Source organism: Peromyscus californicus, unplaced genomic scaffold (assembly GCF_007827085.1).
Source record: "Peromyscus californicus insignis strain IS unplaced genomic scaffold, ASM782708v3 Scaffold_13__1_contigs__length_99412109, whole genome shotgun sequence".
Classification (NCBI taxonomy): domain Eukaryota; kingdom Metazoa; phylum Chordata; class Mammalia; order Rodentia; family Cricetidae; genus Peromyscus; species Peromyscus californicus.
The window spans coordinates 1,541,821-1,568,706 of record NW_026294424.1 but is presented as its reverse complement, the minus strand read 5'-3'; the positions used below and the strand labels follow the sequence as shown (position 1 = coordinate 1,568,706).

The 26,886-nt window shown below is 51.1% G+C and overlaps 1 protein-coding gene across 22 annotated transcripts in view; it reads left to right on the top strand.

Annotated features, from left to right (window-relative positions):
• The window catches only part of CUNH4orf50 (chromosome unknown C4orf50 homolog), a 92,145-nt gene that overhangs the window by 23,320 nt on the left and 41,939 nt on the right, over positions 1-26,886 (top strand). For 10 of the 22 annotated variants that reach the window (XR_008217632.1, XR_008217633.1, XR_008217634.1 and 7 more), the window contains 7 exons: positions 75-193; positions 1,832-4,252; positions 9,940-10,113; positions 13,070-13,126; positions 14,280-14,462; positions 21,206-21,257; positions 22,749-22,870. Coding sequence is in view for 15 of the 22 variants with exons in the window: in XM_052736061.1 (XP_052592021.1) it covers positions 75-193; positions 1,832-4,252; positions 9,940-10,113; positions 13,070-13,126; positions 14,280-14,462; positions 21,206-21,257; positions 22,749-22,870 (3,128 nt within the window). In the remaining 7 variants the exon portion in view is untranslated. The other 12 variants (XR_008217636.1, XR_008217637.1, XR_008217638.1 and 9 more) reach the window with 12 other exon arrangements.

Below are 26,886 nucleotides of genomic sequence, written 5' to 3'. Positions count from 1 at the left end.
CAGCTGACATGGCTGTTGGTCATTGTCATTGATCTTCCAAGAGGGATTTTAACCTCGGGGTCTTGCTGTTCTAGGCCAGCTCTCAGAAGAGCCCCACAGCTGTGGTGGAGATAGACCAGCCCCCTGCGTGGTGGTGCCAGCAAGGACCATAGACAAGCTCCAGAGAGACCTGCCAGGGTCTGAGCGTAGACAGGTGAGGCCAGAGGGTTCTGTAGATATGAGGATCAATGCAGCCTTGGTGGCCCTGCTATGTGCATGGTGATGTGGCCACCTGGGGAGGCTCTTCTTGTGAGGAAGCTCCAGATTTGGAAGAATATTCTGGAAATGATTGAGAGAGGTTTGAGGGGATGGGATGCAGTTTGCTGAGACCTAGCCAAGAAGTAGGGTAGGGCAAAAAGAAACCCAACTCAGTGCCTGGGCTGAGCTACCCCAAGACACTCATGATGCCTTAGTGAAGACCCTGACCACCTACAGAAGAAGCACTGCCTCCCTATCTGGAGATGATGAGACCTGAGGGATGCTGGGACTCCCTAGAGCTCAGAGCTCCAGCCTCCTTCTTTTCCAGCCTCTGTGTCATTCCAATGGTCTGATCTCAGGAGCTGCATCTGAATTCTTCCTGATGCTGTGGCAAACCACTGACCTCGGCTTCTGCCTCTGGTCCTAAAGAACAAAACTGCACTGGGAGTGCTGTCCTGATGTGGCTCCATGGTTCTGAACCTCATGCATACATACATACATACATACATACATACATACATACATACATACATTTGTTCATTCATTCACTTCCTGAACCATCCCCTCATGCAGTTTGGCTCCATACAGAGGAAGGAATTCCACACAGTTCTTTGTCACCCTGAAATAGCATGTGCTCAGCTTCAGTGCCACATCTGTCTCTCTGTCAATTCTATTGTCTCTAATCTCATCACCGTGTTAGAACTGTGTTGCTGCTGCCCTTGAGGCCCAGGCTAGATCTTTTAATTTAGGGATATCCAGTTTACAAATGCAGGTGTGTGACTCCAGAAGCCAAGTGATTCCCTCCAGATTAGAGGCAAAGTTTAAGCCTCTTCCTGCTGGTCAGAGTCCCTGCCAAGATCCTGTCCACCGTCCCACAGCTCACTCTAACCCAGGGAGACTGAGAAGCTCACGACTGGTAGAGAAGTTGACTGGAGCCCGGGTCTGTCACCTGTTTTCCTGCTCCACTCGGCTGCTGTGAGTCAGGCATCTTCCTTTCTGGATAGATGCGTGGTATAAATGACTATAAAGACATTCAGAGTGGTCTAGAGCCTCTCAGGTGAGCGTGACACTGTTCCAGGCCTGGGGCAAAATAAAGGCCAGCCCCTATGCCCCAGGGGAATAGATAGTTCACATCATACTGTGTATACTATGCCACGGGGTGGCTCATGCTCCTGCAGAATCGAACTTCATTTATAACTTCACATTCTGTGGTGCTCACGGAGACCATGTTAGATAGACAAGAGCGGTGGGGAGTGTGGGCCACCCTATAGACATCTGTGTATGATCCGTTGTGGTGCAGCATGCGGAAGATAAGTGAGGGTGGCCAGGGCATGAGTGCTCCAGGGGGTTGGGTCTCTGTGAGGAGGCAATGCTTGGTTTGAGATGAAGGGGGTTTTTCTTGAGGATATCTGGGAGAAGGAGAATCTTGGGCAATGGGAAGAACTCAGGCCGAGGCCCTGAGGTGGACGAGCAGGACACGTGTGCAGCTGTGTGAGCGGGTTCAGAGAGCACTGGGGGTGGGACATGATCAGATGTTGCGGGGGCTCAGCAGGCAGAGACTGTTTCATACCACATCTCCTCTCTCCACCTGCAGGGTGCTCTTGTCCAGCCCCGTCTAGATGGACAGACTCTTGGGCTGCTGTGTAGCCGCCTCCCAGAGCCAGGCATGGATGAACCACTCTGCTCCTTGGAGCTGGCAGCAGTTTCAGAGAGTCTTCAAGCTGCTGGAGCCCAGGAACCCCTCCTGTTGTTACCCACATCCATGCTTCCACTCTGGGGTCCTGCTGGGGAACCACAGCTCCTGCTATCACCTCTGCTTCCGGATCATCTCCTCCAAGAACTTCAGACCCAAAAAGAGCTGGACAGCAAGCCCTCACCTGCCCCTGGGGCTGTGGCACCCCCTGGCTGGCCTTGTAATCTGGCAAGGAGCCATGTCACCTCCCTCAACCAGGAGTCCCCACTCACAAAAGGGTCCAAGGAGCCCAGAGACATGTGGGAAGAGAGAAGTGGACCTCCAGTTGCAAGTGCAGAGAAGTGGGAGGTGATGGGAACCTTGGGAATGATAAAATTAGAGCTTGAGGACAAGTCCCTGCTGGACCAGGAAAGCAGTGGGAAGCTGATCTTGGACACAGAGGTCCAAGCCCCAGAGGGCATGCAGGAAGGGAGCAGGGCTTCAGAGACCCAGCCCGTGGCCCACTGTCCTCGGCTCCGGCCAGAATGTCTCATACCGACTCTGCATGGAACAACCTCTAGGCCACAAGAGCGTCCTGATTCCTTAAGAAAGAGAGGGAGTGTGGAAGGATGTGGCTGGGAACTCTTGGGAAAGCTGCCACCAGAGAAGGAGGAAGAGGCCACCAGCTCCAGGGCCCATGAGACCAGAGAGCCAGAGTCAAATGGTAGCCAGCTTCCATCAGGAAAGGGCAAAGAGGTCTGGAGGAGGGCATGGGGCAAGCAGGATCACCAGCTGTGCCTGGAAGACACTCAACTGCAGAAGGGGAGGTCTGGGGATGAAGACCAAGAGGAGAAGATGCAGCTCCCAGTGATACCCAGCCCGGCCTCCTTGGGAGTCCCTGAGCAGCCTGGCGTCAAGGCCCATGCGGGTCAGGAACAGTGCCTACCAATGGGTGATCAAGATTGGCTGCAGTTTCCCAACTGGGCCCCAGCAGGTGCCAGCAGTGAAGGTCCTTGCCCCTCACAGGCTTTGGTCACAGGACAGGACAGGTGCACCCTGCAGATAGACACGCTGGAGAGGGAGGTGGAGGCCTGCTTCCAGCCGCTGAACAACCTAAAGCTTGTCTGTGGAGATCTCCAGCAGATATCAGCATTGACGAGAGAGAGCCAGAGTGTCACTCATGCATGGTTGGACACTGAGGAGTGTGTGTGCCTTCAGCAGCCCTCAGGTAGCCAGGATCTGAATGCAAAATCCAGCAGGAATGGTGAGGGAGGGAGGCGGGAAGAGGATGTGGCCCTATGTACTGGAGAAGTTCCTCCAGGAGCATCACTTGATGGGGATAAAGTCAACTGGGGCCCTGCAGAGCTGGGTGGGAGCCCATTCCCCACAACATGGTATACCCTCAAGAGGGCAGGGAGCAGGTCCCATCAGCTCCTTGCCACCCCGAAGAAAGAGAGAAGTCAGGTTTTGCTTGATCATGCCAGGCTTCGGGGAGCCCAAGAAGGATGTCACCATGAAGGACGCCACTGTGAAGAAGAGCTGGCGGGAGAAGCAGCCAAGGCACTGAGGCTGGAGCAGGCGAACCACACACTGCAGGGAGAGCTGGGCCACCTCAGGCGTGAGCTGGACCAGTGTCTGCAGGCTGTGTCTGACCTGGAGGACTGTAACGGGAAGAGTTACTGCAAGATTTCCCAGCTGGAAGAGGAAAATGAGAAACTGAAGGGGGACCTGGGCCGGCTGCACAAAGCCATGTCCCAGAGTGTCAGGAAAGCCGGAAGCAGGATGAAGCATGCCACCCAGGAAAACAGAGAGCTCAGGGCTCTGATCTCAGAGCTCGGAGTCAGTTACAAAGGGCTGATAAAGGACACAGTGCTAGGGATAGAAGACATGGTCTGGGCTCTGCAGGGGGAGAACAAGCACCTTGTAGGCAGAGTTCAAGGCCTGGAGCGGGAGGTCCTGCAGATGAACAGGGATTCAAGGGAAGAAAAGCTGTGTTCCCAGGGAAACTCCAAGATGGCAGGAGACGAGGGACATACTGAAGACAAAGAGGTCCAGGTGACTCCATTTTCAGGACAACTGATCACAGGAGCCTGTGGGCCACCCTGGGATGAGAAATTAGGTGTGACTTGGGGTCAGGCAGAACCTTCCTTAGATTTGGAAGATACCAGATGCAGGACTGTTGCTAGTTCTGCCCCATCAGTCTGTGCAGTCACTTCAGGGCCTCAGGAAGCACACACCAACGGGGAAAGGAGAATCGGAACTCGGCTGCAAAAAGAACAGGAGACACCATGGTGTTCTATGCAACCAGGACAGTCTCAGGGGTCCCTGAGCAGAAGCCTCCAGGTAGGCTGACTTGCCTTCCCTCCTGTATTGCTGGCTCTGCAGTGGGGTACCCCCACCCTAAGACCTAGGTACCCCTGTGGCCATAGGAGGGAGTTAGACCATTGGCCCCACTTGACAGATGAGAAAACCAGGCAGAGGAGTGAAGGGGTTTGTCTGAGGTCACGCAGCTAGGGAGGGGTGTAGCTGGGATGAACCCAAGCAGGCTGACCCAAGGTCTCCCTACTGACCGTCCAGGTAAGCCTGACCCTCCCGGGGGATCCAGAGAAGAAAGGGAGGAGGAGGGGGCTTGCACTTTGAGGTCATACCTTGGATTTTCCCAAGAGAGTAATAGCCCAAACAGCCCAAGGCATCACTCTTCAGGTTGGGTCTTAAAAGTTGTTGCAGACTAACCATGGGAGGTAACACAGCAGAATGTAATTGGATTTGCTCTGTAGAGACATGAGACTTCGGCGCAGACATGGGATCTCCTCCTGCCCCAAGACAAATCTCAACTTTTATAATTACAGGGGTGAAATGCTCACATTGTTGTCTGAGGACCCTTGATGCTGGGACCCTGTATCACTCCAGCATCCAGCCTCTCTCTCCTCAGCAATTCTAGTCACTATCTCAAAGAACAGCTTTTGGATTTTTACCAGTTTCCTTTATTGTCTGCACTCCGTCTTATTGGTATGTGTGTATATATGTATATGCATATATATGTGTGCGTATATGTATATATATATATATGATTCTTTCTCTTACAATAGCTTATATCCTTGTATACTTTATTACTATTGTTCTAGTGGCCACTCTAGAAATTCCAGGATGTGTCTATCATTTAGATTTGCCTTAGATTAATGCCTTTGTATCATGTCCCAAATCATGCAAAAAAAATATTTCAGTAGCTTAACTTTGCTAATTGTTTATTAGCTTGTTATACATTGCTTCAATGTATAATAAGCCTCAGGAGTCATTGTTCCTGCTGATTTGAGCGGCCGTTAATCTTTCTTGCAAAGATCTGCGTGTTTTTGTGGTGGTTATTCTTCCACAAGAATTTGGAGGAACGTGTTGTTGCTGGTATTTCTCAGAGTGAGAGTTAGCTGGGGACTGACTTTGTGTTACTCTTTAGGAAACATTGTTTCCACCAGCGCTGAAGATCTCTTCTCTTAGACTGCGCACAGTGGGTCGGCGGCTTCCCCTCACACAGCGCGCTGAAGGCTGCCTTCCACTGCCTCCGCCTCCCACCAGCTCTGCTCAGAAACCAGTTGTCATTATTTCTTCCAGCCACGGAAGAAACTTATGTCATCATGTCTGGCTGCTTTGAAGATTTCCTTTTTATCTTTGATTTTTGATGGCTTGATGGATCTAGCTATGGTTCTGTTTGTATTTTTTATATACATTTTCCCAAGCTCTTTGAACTTAGATACTTATGTCTTTCTTCAGACTTGAAAAATCCTTAGTTATCATCTCCTTAAAAATTTTTTCCATGTTCAGAGGTGCATATGTGTGTATGTGTATGGTGTATGTGTGCTTGGGCATGTATGCTGTTGTGTGCCTGTGTGTGTGTGTGTGTGTGTGTGTGTGTGTGTGTGTGTGTGTGTATGTGTGCATGCAATGCATGCTTGTATGCAATGCATGTGTACGTGTAATGCATGTGTGTGCAATGTGTGTGTAGTGCATATGTGTATGCAATGCATGTGTGTGCAATGTGTGTATGTTTTGCAGCGTGTGTGTGTGTGTGTGTGTGCGTGTGTGTGTGTGTGTGTGTGTGTGTGTGTGTGTGTGCATGTGTGTGGATAACAGAGGTCAACCTCCGCTGTCATTCTCCTGGAGCTATCCACCTGCATTTTTTTCCAGACAGGAATCCTCTGGGACCTAGAGCTCACCAACTAGGCTAGAGTGACTAGCCAATGAGCCATAGGGGTCTACATCTTACACTCCCAGTGTTGGGACTGGAGATGTGTGCCACCACACTTGGCTTTTACCGTGGGTGCTGGGCGTGGACTCTAGTCCTCAGCTCTGCAGCAAGTGCGTCAGCTGACGAACCATCTCTTCAGGCCCCTGGTTGTCCTCTTGTCAAGTATTTATTGTCTTGTTTTTCTTTCACCTTCTGGAATTCCAGGCTTTTTGACCGAATCTTTTATCTTTGAAAGAAGTTTGTCTTAGTTTTGGGTTTTCTACTGACTTTAATTTGCTAACTGTGTGTTCTAGTGAGACCCACCTTTTGATAAATTTACCAAATGAGCTCCTGATTCATTGTACTTTGTGCACCTAGGCTACCCATGTTATTGTTTACAAGGGAGAGATACTGACCGTGTGCTGAGATAGTTAATCTTCTCCTCCACTCAGTCTATCTTTCAAATGTGGAAATACGCAGCCGCTGCCATTCTGCAGGTCTCGTCTCCACTCCAGCGTCTGGACCATCTCTTAGCCCGCTCCTGATGGTCTGATTTCTTGGCAGATGTCACATTTCACAGTTTCTTCTCATATCCAGCCATTCAAAGAGCTCTGTGGTGCTGGACCTGCACGTGACACGTGATAGAGGTCTCCCGGTCACCTCTTCCTCCTGCACTGCTGTGTGTGGCTCTTCCTGGCCCCTCACGAGGTGGTGTCTGGTCATTGTATTCCCATGCAAGTCTTTTTCAGTCCTAGGGTGTGCAGTGACTCTCACGGTGTGGCACTTGCTCCTAAGACATCCACTCTTCCATGATGTTGGCTGTCCTTACATACCTGAACTCCATCCTCACTCTCCCGGCCTTGCTCTCAGTGTTGGAACTAATTTCCTGAACTGTGGTCTACAGGGTGTTTCAGAGAGAAGCCTAGGGGTTCCTGCATTTGGCTGTGTTTCATCCCCCGACCCCTGCCGCTCCCCCAGTCACTTTCCAGGGCTGGCAAAGAACTATTTTTGTGTTTTCTTCCTGGATTTCCTAGTTTCTCAAGAATAGCTATTCTGACTTGACCAGGCAAGAACTGGACATCCAAGGAGATGAATACAGAGAGTTTTCAGGGCATTGCAAGATGGCTGCCCAGGCTCTGATGCCGTGAAAAGCCAGGCTTGTTGAAAAAGAAAGCCAAGCTGGTGTGACTGTCCCAGCATCCAGGGCTGTGGTATGAGGTGGAAGGCAGAAAAGCTGTTGAGAAAATGTCCGAGCTGGCTAGCTGCCCTGAGGTGGGGTGTGTGTGTGTGTGTGTGTGTGTGTGTGTGTGTGTGTGTGTGTGAGAGAGAGAGAGAGAGAGAGAGAGAGAGAGAGAGAGAGACAGACAGACAGACAGACAGAGAGAGAGAGACAGAGACAGAGGGAGTTTGGGGATCACAACTAGGAGGTGACATACAGTTGAGAAATGCAGAATTAGCAACTAGAGATGATGTCCACAGGATTTAGGGATGATCAGGGACAGAGGATAAAGAAAGGTCCCTCTTTCTGTAGCAATCACTTTTAGGCCTATGGCCCTCTCATAGCTTCCTGTCATACTGGACATGAACCCCTAACTTACAGTAAGTGCACACACAGCTGAGAGCCTCCAAGGCTGTAGCTGCCGCTGTCTACACCCCACCCGCCGCACCCTGAACTGCAACGTGAGTTCTCTGCATCCTTCACTGGCCTCTCAGCCTGCCCCAGCTTTCACCTGGGAACTGCTACTGACCTTTGGGTCTCATGTTCAGGGCAGCCCTGCAGACTGGGCTCAGGGCGGAGGGGTATTGGAGCTGCCTCTGGCATAGCTCTTTGCAGCTCTGCAGTCATCAGCGTCGTTGTGACAGGGATTTGTATCACCAGAACTCATGAATGCTACAGATTGGTACTGGACCATGGTGTCCGCCACCACAGTACGGATCGGGCCAGATACTCTGCTCAGAGCCTCGGAAGGGTTCCCAGAGCCTCTGGGCCTCGTCTTACCAACTGGGTTCAATGACCTGTATCTGTCACTCTCCCTGTCAACCAGACCTCTTGTGGGACAGTGTCCCTGCTGTCCTGAAGCCCAAGCACAGCATGCAGTCATCTGTGTAGGACAGACTCAGGCATCAGGCAGGTTTCCCCCTCTACTATCAGACCGCGTTGTGGGCACTCTCTTAGGACTCATGGCGCTGAGCCCTTGTCCAAGCCACCAGAGGCAGGAGGTGGCAACAAACCACCAAACTTCTCAAAAGGCCACGTTGTTTTGGAGTCTGGAGCTGAATTTTATGGAGCCATCCGGAGCACCCATCTGTTCCTGACAGGCCCCAGCCTGTGAGTCTCAGGCCTACGCAGCATGAATTTCTATTAATTAAGAAAAATATCACATTCTGCTGTTGTGGTCCTTGTTCACGGGGAAATGTCCGATCAGTCCCAGAGTCACATGGACCCTGCTCCCTCCTGCTCCACGCTTCTCCTCCTCTCCTCCCACTCAGAATAGCTTGGGTCCCCTTCCACCCTCTCCCACTGGAGTGTAGAACAGTGGAAGTCGTGAGATGAACGAGTTGCTTTAAATAAAGTGAGGGACAAGGGTGTTTGTGAGTTTCTGAGCTCCCCGGTCCCATCCTTAGTGTTACGATCAGGGTTGATCACACCTCGCTCATAGGTTCAGAAATCCTCCCACTGTGATCTCAGGTCAACAACCCACAGGTGTGTGCCTGTCATGGACAAGGTCTATCTCCCCACAGCCTTAGTACGATCAAGTTGAGCACAACTGCAGATGGCACCCCAATACTAACAGCCGTGGGGAAATGCACATGGCACATGATGGGAGAAAGAAAAATGTATCCTGTATCCAATTTCATAGAGGAGCTGGAGAGATGGCTCAGGGTTAAGAGCACTTACTGCTATTCCAGAGGACCCAAGTTCCGGTTTTCCCCAACACCCATGCTAGGCAGCTCACAACCACTTGGAACTCCAGCTCCAGGGGGGTTGACACCATCTTCTGGCTTCCTTGAGCACTGCACTCAGGCGTTACACACTCACACAGACATACACATAAATTAGCATTATTAATCTTTAAAAATGTATAAAGAAAAATATGTGTATGTGTGCATATGCATGCATATTTAAGTTAGTAAAACAATGAGGACTTACCACACAAGACCACTTGGGGGCAGCACTGTCCCTTTCGCTCTGCATCTCCTGGTACCCCTGTGAAATCTGTTACCCTGGTGTTCCATCACAGAATAAGAGATTATTTGGAGCTGGTTTAAGCCAGTGCTCATGGGAAATTCGGCACCATCTGCCCTGTCTAAAGTCATGAAACTTTAGTGGAATGAGTGTCTATACGTGTGTGAAATTTCATCCATTTCTCTGTGTTTCAATACACTAGCAACTGACCGTGATTAAGCAGGACTCTGGTTGATAGATCCTATTTTGCATATTTTTGAGAATAATATTCTGGGATGTTGTTCTGGGGTTCCATATACTCTCCCCGCTACTCTCAAGATATCCTCCATGACCCACACACTCATGTGTGCGCATCGAGGCACTAAGGGCAAGCTATGTGAGGAATGGATGGTAGCAATCATAGGTGGGGATACAGAATTTGAGATGGTGGTTTGCTCCTTTCTTCTCTCTCTCCTTTCCTCCCTGCATTCTTCCCTCCATCCCTCTCTCTTTCACTTTCCTCCCTTTCTTCCTTCTACTGTGAGAAAAACAAACAGGACAGACAGAAAGACCATAGAATAGGTACTGGTCATTGGCTATGGCACATTATCACCTGAGAACTTCACCCACACTTCCTTCTCACAGTTCCAGACCTCCAAGACCGATGCCCCCGAGGAAGACCCCAAACTGTGTGTACAGCGGCTCCACCACCAGGTGCGGACCCTCCAGTGCCAGCTCAGGGACCAGGGCTGGGCGCTGCGGGAGTTGCAGGCTGCTCGGGATGAGGCTGTGGGCCTCCAGGAGAAGCTCAAGGGCAAGGTAGGCTGGGCCAAGCCTTCTCGCCCTCCAAATGTTTCCAGACCTCAAGGAGCAAGTACCAACAGCTTGATGGTGTTGGCTAGAGATTTAAAGACTAGAGTGATGTGCAGAAGAAAGGCAAGGGATCTGGAGCCTTTCCAGGCAGCTGTTCTCCATTAAAAACAACATGTATATATGGTTTTTAAAAGAGCATCAGGCACTGTCTTAGAGTTCCTATTGTTGTGATGAAACAATGTGACCCAAAAGTAAGTTGGGGAGGAAAAGGTTGTTTTGGCTTGCACTTCCATGTCGCTGTTCGTCATTGAAGGAAATCAGGACAGGACCTCAAGCAGGGCAGGAGCTGATGCAGAGGCCATGGAGGGGTGCTGCTTACTGATTTGCTCGCCATGGCTTGCTCAGCCTGCTTTCTTATAGAACCCAGGGCCACCAGTCCAGGGGTGGCACCACCCCCAGTGGGTTGGGCCTTCTCCTGTCAGTCACTAACTGAGAAAATGCCACACAGCTAGATCTTATAGAGGCATTTTCTCCATTGAGGTTCCCTCCTCTCAGTTAACTCTAGCTTATGTCAAGTTGACCTGAGACTAGCCAGCGCAGGCACATTTAAATACTTTCGAGAGGAAAATTCAGTCCTTTCTCTGCAGGAAGTGTGTGGACATGACTCTAAGAGGCCAGTGGGAGTGTCAAGGTGGGCTGGCTCAGGACCATGGCCATGAAGGACATTTGGACCCACACAGGGTTCAACTCACACAAAGTGGCGGAAATCCTGGCTGTGCTGACTTCAATCCCCACCCCCTAACCCTGCAGCTTTGTACACTGTTCTCATTGGGGGAAACCTGATGGAATGCATAGGGGTTCCCCACCTGGTTTCTCATCATGTGCCAGCACTTAGTGCTGGCAGTGTGAGTGAATTAATTTTAATCAATACGTGATACTTTTGTTCATAATCTTTTATACTGAAAATCCTAAAGAGCCCCCCCCCAAATATTACAAATAAGGAAAGACTAGACACATGACTCGAAAATACTTTCTCCTAATCCCCAGCTTTTCTTTTTACTTTCTTCTCATCCACTTAAAAAGTCATTAGTTCTAGATGGGTAGTGGTGGCTCATGTCATTAATTCCAGCACTCAGGAAGCAGGGACAGGCAGATCTCTGAGTTCAAGGCCAGATTGGTCTACAGAGGGCGTTCCAGAATAGCCAGAGCTACACAGAGAAACTCTGTCTTGAAAAAAAAAATCATTAGTTCTTTGATACTCTCACACAATGTGTCCTGATTATATTCACCCCTCTGCCAACTCCTCATAGATCGACCCCCCTCCCTTCCCTACCCAAGCAACTTTGTATTTCTTCTTTATTGGATCTATCAGGTCCAGTTTCTGCTGCCCATATACTCTCGGATGTGTGGCCTTCTACTGCAGTGTGGTCCACCCACCCGGGCCTGCACTCTTAGAGAAAGCTGACGCCCTCTCCCAGCAGCTACCAATTATCACTATCCCCTTGGCTAGTGGTGGGACCCATGCTCATTTCCCTTCTGCTGGGATTCAGTCTGACTTGAGCTGGCGTGGGTCTCATGCACCCTGTCACAGATACTCAGTTCCTATGTGCAGCTGGTCTGCTGTATCCCTAAAACATTCTTTCCCTGGGGTCATCAGTCCCCCTGGCTCTTCCACTCTTTCCAGCAATGATCTCTGAGTCTAGGAAGAGACGAAGGGTGTGACACAGATGTCCCATCCAAGGCTGAGCATTCACTTTTTAATTGCAACTGTCCTGTGCTCATTTCACGGGGACACATTCAAGCTATTTCCCAAACTGAGGCAGGGAGAGGTTACATCAAAGCCTGTATACACCGAGTCCCTGTGAATATAGGTTAGTCTGCCTGAAGCTGGAATGTACCCTTTGACCAGTCCTGGAAAGTTATACCAAACAGATGTACAGAAATACGGTTTGTAAAACAAAGAAACAGATCAGTATTACATATTCCCACCAACAGAGACCTGCTGAGAAAAATCACACCACAGCTGCACGAGGAGAGAGTGTGCAAGATTTTAAAGGGATGAGGCCAGTTCGTTTGCCTGAAAACATCACCAGGATTTTCTATTCAATTACCAAAACAGGATGTGCGACACTCTCCATGTAGCAGATTTTCATGTGCTTGTGCACACACACCTTGATTCGTATGAGTGTGTAAGGTTGATGAAAAAAAAATGATGGGTCAGAACTGGTCAGGGGTACAGGTGGAGGGTTTATTTAGGTCACCACAGACAAGACAGTGTGAGGGGCTATCTATACGATTTCCATTTTAATACATTCTATGGGACAAGAATTCAGACAGAATCTGGCTGAACAGAAGGGAGGTCCTTTGGTGGATGCTGGGCTAACGTGGAAAGTCTGAGGTGACCTCACACAAGTGCCTGGCGCCTGCTCCCCAGTCCTCTGTGCTGTGTTGGGTCTCACACTTGGTCCTTTCCAGCAGGGACTGAGGCCAAGTCAGGAAGGCACTCCTGCTGCATGCCCAGAACTGAGGGCTGGGATGTGCCTCCCATCAGGAGCCAGAATCCATGTTGCTAATTTGCTCCAAGTAGTAACAGGGCACTGACTGAATACCGTGCCTGGCTCTAGGTGCCCTGTATCAGTGAAGCTTCATTATGACCCTCAGCTTGGGGTTAATAGTCACTGTACCGCACTGCTCCCCACCACCCCCCAAATGCCCAGAAGACACTAAGCAGAGAAAATAAGTGACTCACAGGTCACCATGGGCAGCTGGGCCAGGATTATGTCTGGCTCAGGGTCCCAAGTTTCACACCAGATTGTGTCTCTGTGGCTCCATCTCTGAGGGATCAGGATGGCTCTTCCTCAGCACCCCATCTCCACACAGGGACAGGTTATGGAGGCCGGCACCTGCACTTTCCCCTAACCAGACCCACACTACTCAATCACAAGCATGCTTCTCCTTTCAGCTTGAGGAGCTCCGGGAAGAGCAGCGTGAAGCGCGCCTGGCCATGAGTCCTCTGAAGGTAACATACTGCCTCATCATTGTTTTGTCTTAGAGTGCTTAGTATTTTGTAAAAATACCTGAGAGTTCTGGGGACAGGTGGCACCCAGGTGCCCACGTGAACAGCATTCCATATCTCATCATCTAGCTTGTCACGTGTTTGAGATCATCCTAGATGGCATGTGTCCTGATCCCACATGCTGTGTCCCACTTTCTCCTTGGTGCGGCCTGGAAGGTAGATGGGTTTGGAGACTGCCACTTGGGGCTCACATTCCCACCCTCGCTCCATGTCTTCCTCTTCTCATCTTTTCTTCTGCCTTTTCCTCTCTCTTTCCCTCTCTTTCTCCTCTCTCTCCATCTCTCCCTGTCTCCTCCACTTTCCCGTTACCGCATACACTCCAGTACATGTTTCCTTAGGAAGGTTCCCCGTCTATCCTTTTATGTTTATATTTGGGACACACCCAGGAGTGGCCCTTGGTTTTCCACACACTGTTTGCTAGCAGGAGAAGGTGACATTTCATCTGGGCCTGCATTTGGGAAGAGGCAGACGTTCACCCCGAGGTCCTGGTCTCTGTGTGGGTGGATGAGGAGGAGCCCTGATTGAACATCAGCCCAACACCATGACCCCTAGAAGCCCTGTTTCCTGCCTTCTCCTGTGGGCTCAGTCCCCTCAGCTGTTATGTCAGAAATTTGAACCACATCCTCTCCCATAGTTCCTTGTCTGCCTTTGTGTTGGTAAAACAGAAACTTTGAGAATTCCTGCTGAGACTCTGAGATGCCATCTCGGACACCATAGACAACGCAATGAACCCCATGAAGTCAGGACCACGAGAGTGCCCTCCCGCTAGGTTCACGCTTTGACACATCCCTCTCACCTGAAGGAAAACCCCAGAACTTTGTGCTTTACCAGTGAGAAACCAAATCAAAAGGCAGGAGGGCTCTACCGGGTGGGTCCTGGCTCCCTCACCGTGCGTTGCACAGATCGGCGGGTTGAGGTGTGGAGAGGAGCTTCGTCACGGCACCGCAGCACAGGAGAGCCCGAGTCTGTATTCTTGCCTCCCTACTGCTGTGAGCCTGGAGCCTGTTAGCACCTGGTGTGGGTGAGGGAATCAGGCCAGGAATGGGGCACTGCCCTGGCCCCCAGCTCAGCCTATACCACACGCCCCACGTTCCAGGCCAAGCTGGCTTCCCTGGTGCACAAGTGCCAGGAGAGGAACCGCCTGATTGAACAACTACTGCGGGAGCTGCCAAGACAAGAGCCCAAGAACCACCTGCTCTGCGAGCTGGCACAGAACATGCTGGATGACGTGGCACTGGCTGAGTATACCGCCACCTTCCTGACCCCAGGAGCCCCAGAGGTAAGTTGCCATGGACAACCCTGTTCCTGCTTGAAGGGACCATGAGTGGATCCAGCCCAGACCACCTGCCACCCTGTGCTGTCTTGGCTACGACCCACCAGTCACTCTCCCTGGTTCCTTCTCTAGATGGCGTCTGTATTCTGGGTGCTGTGAAAAGTGCTGGGGATCCTCTGAAGTGCTTACGACTGTGGGAACAGACATAAATGTATCACATAGGCACCATCATGCTGTGTCACTAGACATTCTTGTCACCCATACTTCATAAGCTCTGTACATATAGCCCCCTCCGCTAGGGTGCTTGGTCCACCAGGCTTCTGACCAGCCTTCAAGGCACAATTCCAAGTGCCTGTCCCCAGCAAGTGGTCTAAATTGCAATGATCACAATTTCCCTCACAGCCTTCTGCCCTCCACTGTACGTGGGCATGCATGATAAAGCGTACCTACAGGAGTCAGCCATATCTGCCCCCACACAGGAGGCCTTATTCCTGGGTTTGAGCTGGATCTGCCTCTGAAACTAGCCAGGCTACTGATGGTGTGTGGTGGATGTAGGTCAGGAGGTAAACACAGAGAGCTGTTTTCCAGGAATATGGCCTTGGGGTTGCTCCTGGCTGTACAGGGGTTGAGCTGCTCAACCCTTCACAGCCTGCAGGTGTACCTGGTCCAAATTTCCATGCAGCTGAGGTGGTGGAAACCTGAGGCCATGGGGCTGCCAAAGGTGTAGAGACGGTGCAGGGCCAGAGCTCAAATCTAGAACACCAGATGCCATGTCTAGTGCTCCTCTGTTTCTGTGGCTATAGAAGGCAGAGAGAGAGAGAGAGAGAGAGAGAGAGAGAGAGAGAGAGAGAGAGAGAGAGAGAGAGAGAGAGAAGACTCTAATTGAAGTGATTAAGACAGTCTCTGGGACACAACTGGTGCCTAATAATTGTGGTGAGTGAAGCAGGATGAAGCAAGGAGGTATTGATTACAGCATGAACACTGGGGTGGGATAGGCTGATTTCCAATAACCAAACTCGAAGAGGCTGATGTCTAAATCAGAGCATAATTGCCTAAGAAAAACAGAACTAGTGTGTGGCCTGGCGTACTCTAGTGGATGAACGTACCAAAAAAGTCGGCACGTTTTCCCCTTCAGTTATTAGAGAGGCAAATTCATTAATATGTTCATATGTTGGTCAGTTACCATCTGTTGTCAGAAGGTCATGTGGGAGCTGAAGAAAAATGGGGGTGTGGGGTGGGATGGGGGATGGGGAGTGGGATAGGGATGGGGAGTGGGGAGTAGAATGGGGATGTGGGGTGGTATGGGGAGTGGGATGGGGGTGTGGGATGGGATGGGGGATGGGAAATGGGGTGTGGATGGAGAGTGGGGAGTGGGATGGGGGTTTGGGATGGGGCATGGGATGGGGATTGGGTGTTAATGTGTTCCAAGCTGGATGCTTCCATCTATGAGGAGATTCCCTGGGCCTGAGATGCCTCTTCTTGGCCTGGGGTGTAGAGCTTGGGGAGGCCACAGAGCAGGCATAACTGTCCCCGATGGTCAGCCTCTCTGTCCTCTGCATTGTCTATTCAGTGTCACAGCTCTATCTCTGCTCCTGACTCAGCTCGGTACTACCCCCAGCTTTGAAGGTGTCCTGGTTTGGTTTCTGTCGCTGTGATAAATGCTGTGACCAAAAGCACTTTGGGGAAGACAAGGGCTTATTTGGCTTACAGATCACAGTCCGTCATCAGGGAAACCAAGGCAGGAACTCAGGGTAGGAACCTGGAAGCAGGAACTGAAGTAGAGACCATGGGGGTGGGGTGCTGATTACTGGGTTGCTCTCTAGCTCATGCTCAGCTTGCTTTCTTACACAGCTCAGGACTTGCTAGGGGATGACGCTGCCCACAGTGGGCTGGACCCTCCCACATCCACAGTCAAGATAGCAAGACAGTTCCTCACAGACATGGCCATAGCCCAGACTAATGGGGGCAACTCCTCAACTGAGATTCCGTCTTTGTAGGTGTGTATAGGTTTATGTCGAGTGGGTAAAAACCCACCAGCATAGAAGGTAGCTCTGAATGTAACCTGACTGGACTTTTGGAATCCATCCCTGTGCTGTGTTCTGAAACTGCATCAGCCTGCTGTGCCATTCCTGGTCAGGAATGTTGACAGAGTTCTTGCCACCCTGGGGCATAGATCTGAGGTCCTGGAGGAGAACCAAGTAAGCCAAAACAGAGCAAGCTAACCAAAGGGTCCGGAAAACAATTGGACTCACCAGGGCTCTGACCAAGGCTGGTGTACACACGAGTGGATCTGAGTCCTCTGACGTTAGTTCACTGATCTGTACAATGGGAAGAGCACAGTCTGCTCAGTACAGCTGCTGAGAAGCCAGAACAAGATAACCTGTATGCAAGAAGCTGAGATCGGAGGTCCAGGGTCACATCTCTACGCCACCACCCTCTGTCCCTTTGACCTATGACTATGTGTAGGTGATGTTCTAAGTGCTTGCTGCAAACTAGTGGAGTGTCCATTATCCCACAAAAATGGCACAGTTCTCCCACATTCAGAACACAAAAATGAAGCTCAGAGAGGGTCTTCATCTGCCCAAAGACCTGCGTCCCTGTGGAGCTTTCTAATTCAGCCCTTTCCTTGCCTATGTGGTAGAGGGGGGACTTGAAGCTGATGTGGGAACCTGCACACAGCTCCAGCAATGGTCACTACAGAGATGGGTAGGTGGGGAGAAGTTGCTGGTCACAGCTTGGGTCTGGCACCCACCGAGGCAGTCCCTCTTGTCACAGGAAGGCCAGTCTTCAATGTGTGGGTCTCTTTTAGCCTAAGGAGTAAAAACTACTGTAATGTGTTATGAAGACTAAGGGTGCCTTCCCTGGCTCCCGGCAGATCCTGAGACAGGCACACAGGAGGTGTGGCTGACTGGAGTCCGTGGTGTTTACACTGGCTTCATTAGCTTCTAGGAATGGGAGAGTGGCGTGTTGGTGCAGGATCCCAGCAACTCCAGAGAGACAATTCCCTTGAAGAGTCCCCTAGACAAGTCCCCTAGGCTGAGGTCTGAGGAGCTGGCTATGCACTGTGTAGCCTTCTGTTCCTCCAGCAGTATGTTCTGAGCCATGACGACCCTGGTGGCCAAGAAGTGGCTAGAGAGGGACGCTGAGCTTTTCCTTGGTGGTGGTGGCAGCTCTTCCCACTGGCAGCTGGACTGGAAGCTTGGTTTTATGGACATTAGCTGTTGCATCAGGGAACACAGATGGGAGTCCTGATGGAGGCCTTTGGGCTTCGGCTGACAGCCAAGAGGGCTGCCTGGTGGCTGAGGAGCTGCTGATGGGCTTGGGCTAGGCTGTGCACAGCATCAGGCTGGCAAGTAGGGAGATGGTTTGTCTCTGACAGAAGCCTTCTGGAAACATCCCTGGAGAATCCAAACCCTGAGGCGCCCACCAGCCCTTCCTTGGAGACAGAGAATATGGGAATGGGACAAAGGGTCCCACCCAGGCAGGCCGTCTGTGTTTTATATCTGGGCATGTACCTGTCCTGCCCTCCAGGCTGCCACTCCACATATGAATTCACTCAGTCTTCCCACACCCCCCTTCCTGAAGGAGGGCCCTAATAACCCTGAGCTGTCAAGGCCTGGAGCAAGGGATGGGGACTGACCCCCTCCATTCCCAGAAGAGGGATGTGGCCTGGCACCCACTTTCCATCATTGCAATGGTGGAGACGCTTCTGTTGTCTTTTCTGGCTTGGGTTTGGGAGAGGGGTGGAGCCCATCTCAGTCAGTCCTTCTCTTTGGTGCACGATTTTGACGGCCAGCCCAGTGCACCTGCACTGTTGGTGCTCTGTCATCCCCTCACCTCTCTGGTGTGCAGCCCCCCAGAACAACAGATACTGTACATGTGCTCTCTCCCAGTGGGACCCCTTCCTCTGGCTCAGGTGTCCGGGGTGGTGATAGTGGGTGTCAGGTCAGCCAGCTTTCTCCATGACTCTGGCTGGGAGTTCAAGGTCTTGACATTTTCCTGGCTTTTAGATGGGGATGGGAAAAAGGGAAAGACAGACTCCCCACTTCCAAATCCACCTCATCCTTCTGACTCATGTCGAGTGGTCCTGGATCAGGGAGATTGACAATTTCTCTGTATCCTTTTCCATCCTCCTCTAGCCTGGCTTACATCTCCTGGACTTAAGTTGTCGGCATTCACAAGTAAAACTAAGTCACTTCTTCTTCTTCTTCTTCTTGCATGTGGCTGTGTTGTCCCCATGATCTTGGAAGCTTGGATATCAAAGAGGCTGGGGGCTTATCCCTGAGGTGACCTGCCTGCTGTGCCACATACTCCTGATAGCCTGGCCCAGACTCTGCTCAGCAGAGGGAAGGGTGGTCCCAGCGCAGGGCTCCCGAGCCTCCTGCTGCTCCTGGAATGTGCTGCTTTCTGACTCCTATGTAGACACAGTCACCTGTACATGAAGAACAAGAATGTTGGACCCTCACTTCTCTAAGCTACCTGTGTTTTAAGTCAGTAGGGTTCTCTGTCCCCCATGAGGCTCTTTGAGGATCAAACAACGTCTCACAGAGCCTAGTATGACACCTATTACAGACTATGCCATAGTTACTTTCTGTTGCTATGACAGACTATCCCAACAAAAGCAACCAAAGGAGAGGGTTCTTTCTGATTCACAGTTTCATGGGGATAGAGTCTATCATGAAGCGATGCTATGGAGGCGGCTGCAGCTGGAAGCTGGCTTTTCAGCATTTTTGTCCACACACAGGAAGGAGACGGAGTTGCTTAAATTTCCAATAGGTCTTATAACAAAATCCCGGAGCCAGATATTGGGGTAAATGCTGAAAGATCAGAGAGACAAATGAACAAGCCACTGCCAAGTCTCACCTCGCCAACTCCACGAATCCTCTCACTTAATGTCTCTGTGTCCTCAGCTGAAAGAGAGAGGTCCCGCTGAACGGAGCTTCAGCTGAAAAAGCAAACTTAGCCAAAAGGCTTTAGTTCCTTCCTGTCTCCTCACGCCTTATAAACCTTTCTCTGCCCGGCCATCACTTCCTTCCTAGTGCTGGGACTAAAGGCGTGTGACTCCCAAGTACTGGGATTAAAGGTGTGTGCCACCACTGCCTGGCTCTGTTTCTCTCCTAGACTGAGTCAATCTCATGTAGTCCAAGGTGGCCTTGAACTCACAGAGATCCAGATGGATCTCTGCCTCCCAAGTGCTAGGATTAAAGGTGTGTGCCACCACTGCCTGGCCTCTATGTTTACTTTAGTGGCTTGTTCTGTTCTCTGATCTTCAGGCAAATTTTATTAGGTACACAATGTATCACCACAAGAGGGAGAAAGAACAGGAAGAGGGGTGAGGCTGTAAAGCCCCAAAGCCTGTCCCAAGTGACATACACCCTCCAGCAAGGCTCCATAACCTTCCCAAACAGCCCCACCAACTAGGGATCAAGTGCTTACATACATGAACCCATGGGAGACAGCTCTCACTCAGACCACGATAGGCACCCAGTAGGGGCTAGGACACCATCCGGCAACACTGAGGTTTCAACTCCTTGGGAAAGCCAGGCCTTGGCAGTGCTCGCCGCAAAGACACAGGGGCACGCACAGGCAGCTGTCTTGGAAAGCAGAAGAGAGGAGAAGGCTAGCTGAGAGCAAGCAAGCGTGCACTTGTTCTCTTGGTTCACGACTGCGGATGCCGTGTTCCTAGCTTCTGGAGTTCCTGCCTTGACTTCCCTGAACGGATGGACTGCCATTTGGGATTGGAAGCTGAAATGGACCTTTCTTCCCCTGTTGCTTTTTCTCAAGGTATTTGTCACAGCATCTGCAGTGAAATAGAACAGGGACATCTACCCATGCCTAAGCACAGCAGCAGAGCAGTTGTCATCATGCCTGGAGCACAGGACTCCTGAAAGGTGGGGAGGAATGGGTTAGGACCAGAGCACAGCTAAGTCAAGTCCAGGCCTTGGTTACTAGTTACTGCTGCAATCTGCCCATTTTGGAATCTGTCACAGAGCCCGGCTGTCACATAGATCCTGGTCAGGGCAAGTAGCAAGGCAGGTGGCTGAACTATGTCAAGAGGGAAGGTGATACAGGGGCTAGGACATTTGAATTAGGTCTTGAGGTTCACACAGAGGTTTGCCAATCAAGGAAAGAGGGCAGTGCTTCCAGGCATGATGATGGGCTGTGCCGGTACCTGGAGCATCATGACGAAGATGGGGGAGAAGGGATTTCACAGGGTCACCGCACACAGGGCCCTGCCCCACAGAATTCAGGCTCCAGGCTCCAACCTGCCTTGAAGATCTAGCAGATGGCTTCTTCTTAGCCGACAGGGGCTGCTGGGTGGAATGTGAATTCCTGAGGCTGCCCTGCTGCCTACAGATGTAAATGGTCATTGCAGTAGTGCAGGGGGTGGCCTCGGGCTCAAGTCTCCTCATTATCTGGGATGAATCAGTGGCCCCTGGCAGTACCCGATGCCCCAACTCTTTAAGTTTTCTCTTAATGCATTTTTGAAAAGACGCTTGTCTCTGCATGGTTGAATCTGAGTGAAGGAGACTGAATTGTCCCTGGCATGTTGTGTGGTACCCTTGAACAGACCTGACCTGGTCACCTGTAAGGTGGCCAAGGAGGGAATGTGGGCAGCACATCACCACACCTACCTCCCAGTGCAGCCTGAGCTCAGCTGCCCAGGGTGGCTCGCCTCACTCTGGTCCTCTGGGGACCTTCACATCCTGCTCTACACAGTCTACCCACTGAGCTCTCTTTTCTTCCAGACAGTGTGCCACCTGGATGTCGGCTCCAAGGGGATGACAGCTGGAGGAGGAGGTCAGTGCACCTGCCAGAAACATTTCTGTGTGTTCAGCAAAGGTCAGGGTGGGGTGAGCTAGGTGCAAACTGCTCAGTGTTGAGTCCATACCGTGAAGGGGACTTCCTATTTCCCCCTTTCCTTCTGCTGCTCAGCCCCACCTCAGAGTGTTAGGACACTCCAGAAGGAAAGAAGGGCCTCAAATTCCTCAGCTCTGTTCTTCATTATGAACCATTACATCCATGGACATCCATTCCCCAACCCTGGACATTCATCACATATAAGTAATTCCCATAAATCATTAGGAACAAGCTCAGGGGACAGGTGTGCTCACCCTATGCCCTCAGTGTTGTGAATTAACCCATGTCCTCTGTGGAATGTAGCACAGCCACTAAGGTGGCTGAGAATGTCATGTCGTAGGGCAATGTGATGATGTTGCAGTTAATTCAAAGATGGTAGGACATGGAATGTGTGATACTGCCGGCTGTATCACGCACACACATCCACGTGTGGTCAGCAATGCACCCTAAGAGATGGACTAAAGATTAACTGTGGCTGCTCAGAGAGGGGAACATGTTGTTCTGTTGTCTTTATTGTAATAGAGAAATGAAGGTGCTGGGGACCAGACAGACTCTCCTCTCCTCGGGCCTTACGTGCCACTTCCAGCAGTGTGGGGCTGGTTTACAGGCGTGGGCCCGAGCAGGGTTTCTGAGGGCTTGTTGAGGTTGCACTCACAGCAGGACTTAGCACTCTCCATGTCTGTTTTCTCCATGGCTCATCTACTAGATTCTGTTCTTGCCAGCCCTGTAGCTGGGGATGAGTTAATCAGCCTCTCTGAACCGCAGACCATTTTTGAAAGGAGGATAACATGACGACCCTGTATCTTGCCTGGTACATAACAGGATGTCAATGCATGAGAAGAAAGGCTCTTCTCATCAGCTTGGAGCTGCCCTGTGTACCTTCACGACTGCCCCTCTAGCCTGAGCTGGCATCTGTTTCCATAGCCGGAGAGCTGTGCATTCTAATGCCCCCACTCTGCCACTGACTTCTAGCAGTCTGCCTTCTCTGAGCTCAGCCTTCTCACCCATTGAAGAAGGAAATGCTTGTGATTAATGGGGCTGTTTGTACTAGGTTTCTGGAGGCTGCCTGGCGCCCCCTGCAGGAGGTGAATACAAGGTGTGGGAGCTACCAGAGGGACCATGGGGAGTGAGGGAGGTGGAGAGGTGGAGAGGGAGTGGGGGCGGGTAGCCCTACCCTGGAGGGGCTGGCAGCTAGCAGGGCATTAGGGAGACAAGCAACGATCTGAGTTGTCCCAAGACCATGATGATACCATTACTAAGTGTGGGGCTCAGAGAATTCAAAGGCACCAAGAGAGCCTCTGTTATAGGGATGGCCATCTGGGAGCATCTGTGGATAGCAAGAGAGTGGAAACATTACGATAAAGTTTAGGACCTGTCAGTTTTAAAGATGGATGCCTAGCCTGGGACCTGACTGAGGATGCTCTCTTCCAGCTCAGGAGTACCTGCTTAATTCTGAAACAGACAGTATCCTTCAAAGCCTGTGGGGTATGGAGTCCTGGTTCCTTCCAGAGGCTGAGTGGGCGTCACAGACTGCTCCACTCAGTTCCCCAAAGGTAAGCACACAGCTTTACCTCACTTATGAAATGTGGTTTTAATTGAAAGTGGAATATGTTCACAGATGTGCATGCTCGTGTACACACACACACACACACACACACACACACACACACACACGCACACAGATACACAGAGACAGAGACAGACAGACAGACATGGGTGCATACACATACACAGAGAAAGACAGACAGACATGAGCCCATACACACATGCACACAGGCATGCATGCATGACGGCCCCAATAAAGCCCACCAGTTTAAGAGCTAAAATGTAACCCATTATCTGCTTTTCAGTCTTTGTTTCTGGTGGCATCTCAGCCGTATCTTGTCATGTGTCTTGAGTGGTGGCCCTCGTGTGTGGAGACCCAGGCCCTCTGGTGATCTCCGCCTCTTCTTCCCTTGCTCTGATGGGCTGGCCTGGCCAGTGCCTTCCTCACCCAGAGCTGATTCAAAGATGATGCCGCCAGAGCAGCTCCGCCTGTCATCTGGCTCACACTCACTTCCGGGCACAAAACCTACAGGGTCCTCCAAGTCCTCTCCCATGATTCCTGGTGTCCCCTAGGCTATGAGAGCCCTGTCCAGCATCTTCCCTTCAGGGCTGCCTGGACCTCCCATAGACTGCCACTGCAGGGAAGCCACTGACACCCACTGGACTTCATGGGACCGTAGCCCTGCTGTCAGTCAGTGTCAGCCCCATAAAGCTTCCCAGCCTTGGTCCATTGCAGATCCCAGCTGACGTTTTTGTTTTGTTTTTGCTTTTACCTTTTGTCTAGATTTTCTAGTTGTTTCTACTTTGAAGCATCTGAATCAGTTTTCACTAGAAACACACCACTGGCTCCAGACAAACCATTCAACTGATTAAATTTGGGGCCTGGCAGGCCTGAGTTCAAAGCTCAGCCCTGTCCTTGTCAAACCAGTGTGGCGGAGGGACAAAGCCCTTCATCCGTTTGTGTGTCAGTGTCCTTCTGTATAAAATGGGCGTGGCGCTGCCCGATGCTGTCATGAGGATGAAAGCCAGCATGGCGGCACCCTGTGTTTGCAGGGAACCCGTAGGTCTCACAGAACAACAGAAGAGCAAACAGCTCTCCCCCACGGCGTCTCAGCATACAATTTATTCTCTTCCGTCTTCGATTCTTGTGATGCCCCGCCTTCCTCACCACTTATATTACATTTTTATCTTAAGCATGAAGACAGGACATTTGCATGACAGGGTTGTGGGACAATTTGATGACCCCACATCTATGAAGTATTTGTTAGTTTCCAGGCCAGGAGAGGTGCTCACAAGTGTGCTCACTGTGCTCAGCGGCCTTCATCAACTTTCTGCCTGGTGGCTTCACTGCCCTGTGTAGGTTCCATGCCTAGAAATAAGAATGTCTTCCCATCTCCTGAGAAAACCACTTCTGATTTGTCTTGCTCTGACCTGTCACATGTGACCTCCCCAACCTGGAGGCATCACAAGCAATAGTAGTCTTTGTTGTGTGTCTATGGAGCAGGTGTCTACAATTGCAAGCTGTGTAGGTATTCAGAGAAGTGGTCATGGCTGGGCACAGGGAGAGAAGCAGAGTAGAGACTGTGAAGTGAGGAGTCCTACATGGAGTATTCATCCTCACAGGGACCCCATAGCAACATCATACCCGCTCTGCCTATGAGGAAAGGCAGGAGGTTAAAAATGACTCAGGCTCACCCAGGAGACTCAGGCTGAAGGCACTGACAATGTGGCTCTGTGGCTGCTCCCCATCCCGTCGCTGGGGGATGGAGGGATGGCTCCAGTCTGCTGGTGAGGCTGGAAGGCAGATGCATGACCACATCTGGAGGATGCTGGAGAGGCAAAAGAGCTTCTTGCTGCTGTGCTCCTGTAGCTGGTCCTTCCTGTGGGTTCTGGAAGGGAACATGTTTTCAGAGGTGAGATGCTGATGTGGATTGTCTTATGCCCAGGAGTGGCTGATGGAGGGCTTGTAGACAGGGTAGAGGATGAAATCACACGGCCCTGAGTGATGTGGAGTTAGCAGCTTCACAGCCACATATAGTTACAGAAGATGTCTGGGGTCATCAAAATTGCTTGGCTTGTCCCATTGTGCAGAGCCCTGAGGCAAGCCTATGGTGAGGATACAGTGCAGGGAATAGGGTGCGCATTTGGAGGGCCATGAGGACACTGGCATGAGGCTACCATGCAGGAGACACAGGGCCTTTCCGTGTGAAGGGCACGTTCTCCTGCCACTGAGAACAAAAGCCTTTGCTTCCACTTGGCCACCAGCCCAATGCCTGCATGTCATCACTTGCTCAGTGGCCAGGTGTGACAACCCAACTAGACCCCATCTCCATTTCCTTGACTGTGACTTGGAACTGCCATAGGAGGAAGTGAGCATGCGGTAAGAGGTTTGATGCCAGCACAGTAAGTGCTTGATAAGCATTAGTTGTCGTTGTTATATCTTCCTCGAATAAGAGGTGTGATCTGCAGTCCCGTAATCAGGGGACACAGAGACGTACTTTTGTTTTCTCTTCTCCAGCTGTCCCCATCTTCGGGCTCAGCCTGGATTCTGGGCAGAGCCCAGTAATGGGGAACAGAGCTTTCCCCACCGCGTCTAAGGGTCAGAGGCAAAACATCCCCACCCCCTCCACTCCTAGCCGGGTTTCTTGCCACTCTGCAACTCCTGGAGGAGGCTGGCTTTCCACCAAGCACTCAGGCAGTGTCTGCAGCAATCTCCAAGCCAATAAATCACTGCAACGGGCGTGAAGTTGACAGGGCCACTCTCTCTCTGGGGCCACTTCACAGCCTCCATAAATATTTGAAGCAGAGCCCTGCGAGAGCACTTTAGGAAATCGGTCTCGCTCTCAGCCCTCGGTGAGTGGGGAGTGCTTTTGTCTTTGGCTTGGAGGCTTGCAGTTGTGGGTGAAGCTGGAAGGATTCGAATGCACCTTGCAGACTCAGTTCAGCTTTGGTAGATATAAAGGCAGTGACCGAAAGGGTTTGCTGTGCGCAGACCTGGGAAGGACCAGACCACTGTGTCTTAGCCAGCTGCACAGTCACCCTTCAGAATGAAGCACAGCAGGCCACCCTGGGGTCCTTGGACCTCATGTCCCAGGCCCCTTGTTCCGAGCTCTTCCATCATGTATCTTTTCTCATCCTGAAGGGAACGTCAGAACTCCCTACCCTACTCTGTTCCCTCCTGGAAGGGAGGACAAAGACAAAGATAAGAAACTGAGGCACCTCAAGATGTAGGTGGAGCCCGTGGGTTTAGTCTGGGTGAGCTTTGGATTTCGGTCTGAGAGAGAATGAACCGAGAATTCCCATCTGCTCTTTCCTTGACTTCCCCAATATTAGTATCTCATGAAACTACCACGGCACAGATCTAGGAGCTGGTGGGTTTGATTTCCGGGAGAAATGGAAGCCACTGAAATGCAAGCAAGGCTTACAGAGCTGGGGCCACTTGGCTTAGCTTGGGGCTTGGGAGACGGAACCAGGTCCAGGTTATGTCCTGGAGAGGCTGCCAGTGAGCCCACATCTCATTCAGTCTTCTGGCTGTCATGGTAGCTAGGTAACCATTGTCTGCTAGCGTAGTGCTGTGAACACATATGAAAAGTGTTCTTCCTCTTGCCTTGGGGACCACTGGGCACCCCACTGGAGCCTCCCTCCAGATAGGAGGGCACTGTTGTGTGAAGCATTTTACACTTGTTTTGCTTAAAGTTAGCTGTTAAGCTGGGTGTGGTGGTGGACACCTTTAATCCTAGCACTAGGGAAGCAGAGATAGGCAGATCTATGAGTTCAAGGCCAGCCTGGTGTACATAGCAAGTCCCAGGCCAGCTCAGCCTGGCAAGACCTCATCTCCAAAATAACTAACTAACTAACAAATAAATAAATAAATAAATAAATAAATAAATAAATAAATAAATAAATAAGTTACCAGTTAATGTGAGGTCCCATTTGGCATGCCAGCCATTGTTTTTGATGATGAAGTACCCTGCAGAGCTGGGTGAGGATGCTGGCTTGGTGACCCCTCTTCTGCTCCTCCTGT